At 44.2% G+C, this 5,351-nt stretch overlaps 1 protein-coding gene across 1 annotated transcript; it reads right to left on the bottom strand.

Moving 5' to 3' along the window:
* Nucleotides 1-611: 611 nt before the first annotated feature.
* On the bottom strand, nucleotides 612-3,973 carry LOC116547777 (retinoid-inducible serine carboxypeptidase-like). Its single transcript, XM_032273606.1, has 2 exons — nucleotides 3,825-3,973; nucleotides 612-793 (listed from the first exon to the last, which is right to left on the bottom strand). The coding sequence occupies exons 1-2, from the start codon at nucleotides 3,904-3,906 to the stop codon at nucleotides 636-638; spliced, it is 240 nt and encodes a 79-aa protein (XP_032129497.1). The 5' UTR covers nucleotides 3,907-3,973; the 3' UTR covers nucleotides 612-635.
* Nucleotides 3,974-5,351: the final 1,378 nt, after the last annotated feature.

The following is a 5,351-nucleotide window of genomic DNA, read 5'->3' as shown; positions in this document are numbered from 1 at the left end:
CAGGGAAGCTCAGGTCTTTGCTTTGGAGTCTTCCATAACACTTTCTTTTTTGTTGTTATTTTGAGATAGGGTTTGCTCTGTCACCTAGGCTGGAGTACAGTGGTACAATCTCAGCTCACTGCTACCTCTGCCTCTCAGGTCCAAATAATTCTTGTGTCTCAACCACCTGGGATTATAGGTATGTGCTACTACACCTGGCTAATTTGTGTATTAAATATTTTTAGTAGAGACAGGGTTTCGCCATGTTGGCCAGGCTGGTCTCGAACTCCTGGCCTCATGTGATCCACCTGCCTCGGCCTCCCAAAGTGGTGGGATTACAGGTGTGAGCCACTGTGCCCAGCCTCACAACACTTTCTATCACTATACAATCAAATGTGTCACGAAGAGTTTTCAGTAAGCCTTCCTGCAATCATCTGGAAATATAAAGAGGCTCTGGAAAAAGGATAGAACCCCCTCGCCCTCTGATTTAGCCTTCTTGGCTATACCATCACCTCAGCCTGCCTCAGAAGCACCCCGAACCCCCAGGCCACACTGCTGGACCAAATCTGCCCTTCACTGCTGAGACATGAGCCCAAAAAGCAAGCAAAGAGCCACATAGGGGAGACTTGGCCTCAACCTCAGGCCAGGCTGGGAAACTACTTTACCTGAAGCCACATGACCAGGGGCAGTTCTGAGAAGTTCTTGCAGGGGTTGCTGGCATAATAGAGCCACCAGAACATGTAGGCATCCTTGCGGACAGTCACATAATCCCACACTTCCTTGCCCTCTTCTGTGGGCCTGTCAATGACAGCTCCTGAAACAGAAGCTCAATTTCACTTTCCAAAAGAGTGCCTAATGTACAGGTAAATTCCAAGCCTGGTAGAGACAGCCATGCTGTGCTAGAGATGGTATGTTTTATAGTTTGGTAATTTATCCACCCCAATACATTGCAAGAATAAGGAAAAAAACCTCGGCTATGAAAAAAACAAACTAATTTATTTATTTATTTATTATTATTATTTTTTAAGACAGGGTTTCACCATGTTGGTCAGGCTGGTCTTGAACTCCCAACCTCAGGTGATCTGCCCGCCTTGGCCTCCAAAGTGCTTGGATTACAGGCGTGAGCCACCATGCCTGGCCCAAAAACAAACTAATTTAACAGTGGGATAGGAGGTCACGGGCTTTCATCTACACCTTTCTGTAATGTTTGGATTTTTAACAATAACCATGAAACACTTCTATAATTCTGTAAAAACAAGAGAGATATTCATATTTTGAGGAAAAAAGTAAAAATCCCAAAATGCAATATACTGGTTTTTATATCGTATTTAATACATGAATAAGAGGCCAGGCTTGGTGGCTCACTCCTGTAATCCCAACACTTTGGGAGGCCAAGACAGGCTGACAGCTTCTGCACAGGAGTTCAAAACCAATCTAAGCAACATAGCAAAACCCCAAGTCTACAAAAAAATACAAAAATTAGCTGGGTGTCATGGCATATGCCTGTGGTCCCAGCTACTCAGGAGACTGAGGTAGGAGAATCACATGAGTCTGGTAGGTTGAGGCTGCAGTGAGCTGTGATCACAGCACTGCACTCCAGTCTAGGTGACAATGTCTCAAAAAAACAAACAAACAAAAAATACCAGTAAAGAAACATCACAAATTAGTGGGGCTGAGGCTATTCAATGTATCACCTTTTTGGGAGAAAAAAAAGAGAAATTTAGGTCCTATCAACACTATAAACAAAATAAGTTCCATGTGGATCAAGTATTTACATTTTAAAATTTAAACATTAAAAATAATACAAAAATATAGTTGAATATTTTTCTGATGTCTGGATGAGGAAAGAATCTAAGCAAACCCCAGAGACTGTAAAAAAGAAATTTCAATGGCCGTGAGAACAGAAACCTGTTAAGTTACTATACAACAAAAATTCTGTACATCAAAAATAAAAAGGCAAACAGCAATGAGAGAGCTACAACAAATATGAAAAAGGGCAATATTCCTAACTGAGGTAGACAAATGTTTTAAATTGAAGGATATATGCGTGTGTATGTGTGTTCTAATATAAGTATCCTATAATCCCCCAACTCCAATTTTCTTTTTTTTTTTTTTTAGACGGAGTTTCACTCATGTTACCCAGGCTGGAGTGCAATGGCGCGATCTCGGCTCACCGCAACCTCCGCCTCCTGGGTTCAGGCAATTCTCCTGCCTCAGCCTCCTGAGTAGCTGGGATTACAGGCATGTGCCACCATGCCCAGCTAATTTTTTGTAGTTTTTAGTAGAGACGGGGTTTCACCATGTTGACCAGGATGGTCTCGATCTCTTGACCTCGTGATCCACCCGCCTCGGCCTCCCAAAGTGCTGGGATTACAGGCTTGAGTCACCGCGCCCGGCCTTCCAATTTTCTTTAGTTAATGTTTCTAGCATCTACAAAATATGTATTAGAAAAGAGTAGGCTAAATCCATTTTCCTTGTCACTTTTTGTTAAAGTAACAATTTCCAAGTTAGAGCATCTTTTTTTTTCCTCTGGAGGCAGGAGAAAAAAAATGTAGAAAAAAAATGTAGAAGGGCTGATGTTAAAAGATGATGGGAGGGATGCCCTCAGTGACTGGAGTTTTCTGCCTTCTACTTCCTCCCTTCTCAAATTTCAAGCCCCACTCATTTTTATATCGTAAAACCAGTGGCTCTGGGAGCACTGGTCCCAACAGCCAAGAGACAGGAGTAGGGAAGACATCTTTAAATAAGAAAGAGCCAGGGTGGTGGCCTGTGTCTGCAGTCCCAGCTACTTGGGATGCTGAGGTAGGAAGATCACTTGAGTCAGGAAGTTCCAGATCAGCCTGGGCAACATAGCGAGACCCTGACTCAAAACAAGACAAGAATGGAGATTAAGAAAACCACGAAGTATCTCCTGAGAAGCAAAACAGATGGCTAAAACATTACAGACTTAGCTATAAGGTTCTGTGTACAAGTAACACACTATTACATCCTCCTTGACAATAACAGATAAGGCTGAGCTCCCTTGAGAATAACAGATAAGAGAGAGAGAAAAAAAAGAGAATAACAGATAAGGTGCAGGTCCCTTTTGACCTCAGCCCAGGCACTTCACCCTTCCCTGGCAGTGACTGTTGGTAAAAGTGGCAGAGCAACTTATTTTACAACATCTCCCAGACGCTCGACAAAGGACCAGATGATCCCCATTTTACAAACGGGAAAACAAAACTGTTCAACAACTTGCCTAAGGTCACAAGGCAAATTCCAATTCTCAGTTCTTGCTTCAGACTAGGAGAGGTTTTGCTGAACGAATGAAAATCAATTTGCAAGTCATCCTATTAAACACAAATCTGTTTTTCTGCCAAAAAGAGATAGGTGGAGGAGGATGTTATCTTGTTTGTTTTGATCAAGAGGAGAAGAAAGGGCCTTATCTCAATGAAATGTCCCATTCGTGGTAGGATTTAAGGGTACTTCTAACCGTAGATTTCAGCTCAAAATAAAATGACCTTTTAACTTCATTTAGCAGCCAATTGCGGCAGGAAAAGGGAGGAGGCCTTTGAATCGGGGAAACCTCATTGACCAGCAGTTTCCGCAAATCACATTTCTGCACACTGCTTCTATCTAGGCGTAGCAGAGAACGCAGGCACTCAGACCACCCAGAGCCAGAAAAGGGTAGAAAAAGCACTTTGACTTTTTTAGAGAAACAGAAAAGAGATTCAAAAGCAATGTAATTACACAAGGTAAGAACCGGGAAAACAGATGTTGTTTTAAAAGCACAAACCCGCTAACGAACTCTCACGCCTGGAGTAAAAAGAGGTACGGCAGTCGGCGCGCCTCTTGCTCGAACCTACCTGCGCTCAGGCCCAGCAGCAGCGGCAGCAGCAGCAGCGGCAGCCACCGCGGGACGGGAGAGCTCCGCAGCGCCAGCTCCATAACGAGTACCGCCCGGCAGCATCAGCAACAGGCTGGACCCAGCGCCCGGTCACGTGACGGCGGGGGCCGGGGCGGGGCCGGGTGGGTGGGGGCGGGGCCTGAATGGCCGGGGGCGGGGCCTGGCGGACCCGGCAGCTCCCTGAGACCCGCACGCTCTCTGCGTGGCAGGCCCCGCAGGATCCTTGCAAATGCGCTGGGGCCTTTCTGTCCGCCTGGCCAGGTTGTCATTTTAGGGAGAGGATTTCGGGAGACATGTGATGCAGATGTTGGATTTAGGTTGTGTGACCGGATCGAAAGACTGGGGAATAACCACCGCCCTTTCTACCCCTCCCATCTCTTCCTTCCCTCAATAAAAGGACTGAGGTTTTCAAAACTGCTACAGCTGCGAAAAATCAGATTAAGCCAGAATCAGCTGGCCGTTGGAAACAGCGGGGTTTCATTTTCAGATATGTATTTTCAAAATTATTTTTCTCTTAAAATTATGTATGTTATAAACGTTTTGGAAATATGAGCAAAAAGGTCATACATAATAACTATTGTTGGCATTTGAGTTTTTTTCCCCATAGTTACGTCATTTTAAAAACACTAATAACGATTTTACTTTGTTTTTTTAATTTTTTGATAATTTGTCATTAGCATTACTCTGTGTTGTTACATTATCTTCACAATAGTCATTTTTTAAGAGCGAATCGAGGGTCTGGGACCAGAAAAAAAGAAAAAGTGGATGGCAGAGATGTTTCCTGTGTGTGTGTGTGTGTGTCTGTCTGTCTGAAGGTCATTTTTATGTTAGAGTGTACTGGATAACTCACCTCACAGAGCTAGGAGACAAGCTACACCAGGGGATGTAGGAGAGGCTGCTTCTAAACACTTTCAAAAGTGCATGTAACGAAAAACAAAAAACAAAACAAAATACATGTGGCCACTTCTCCTCTTTTGCTGCTCCTTTCTTCCTCTCCTCGCCCTTGCCCCCCATAAATAGAAGTGTTTTTACTCTGCAGCCACTGTCTGTACAGAGCCCTGACCGTGGCCTGCTGGTGAGGGGACCCTGTGCTGAAAGCTGGGGAAGAGAAAAATATGCCACCAGGTTCTGTCATGCTTTAAGCATGGGTTGATCCCTAATGCATAAAATCCATAATGCTTGGGCAACATATTGAGATCCCCTCTCTACAAAAAATGAGAAAAATTAGCTGGTGTGGTGACACACGACTGCAGTCCCAGCTACTCAGGAGGCTGAGATGGGAGGATCACTTGAGCCCAGGAGTTCCGGGCTGCAGTGATCCATGTTCCATGCCAGGAAGATACCTATAAGTTACATGCTTAGTTAAAAATAAATAACTATGTAGCAAACACTATCCTAAGCTTTTCCTATCTGAAGCTTCCAAGTTGATCTGTATTACTAGGGCTTGAAATATTCTTACCCCTCCGCTGCAGTTAGAATTTTAGGG

This window comes from Sapajus apella, unplaced genomic scaffold, assembly GCF_009761245.1.
Source record: "Sapajus apella isolate SASKATOON/1434 unplaced genomic scaffold, GSC_monkey_1.0 scaffold4656, whole genome shotgun sequence".
NCBI classification, from domain to species: Eukaryota; Metazoa; Chordata; class Mammalia; order Primates; family Cebidae; genus Sapajus; species Sapajus apella.
This window is presented reverse-complemented; position numbering and strand designations above follow the sequence as displayed.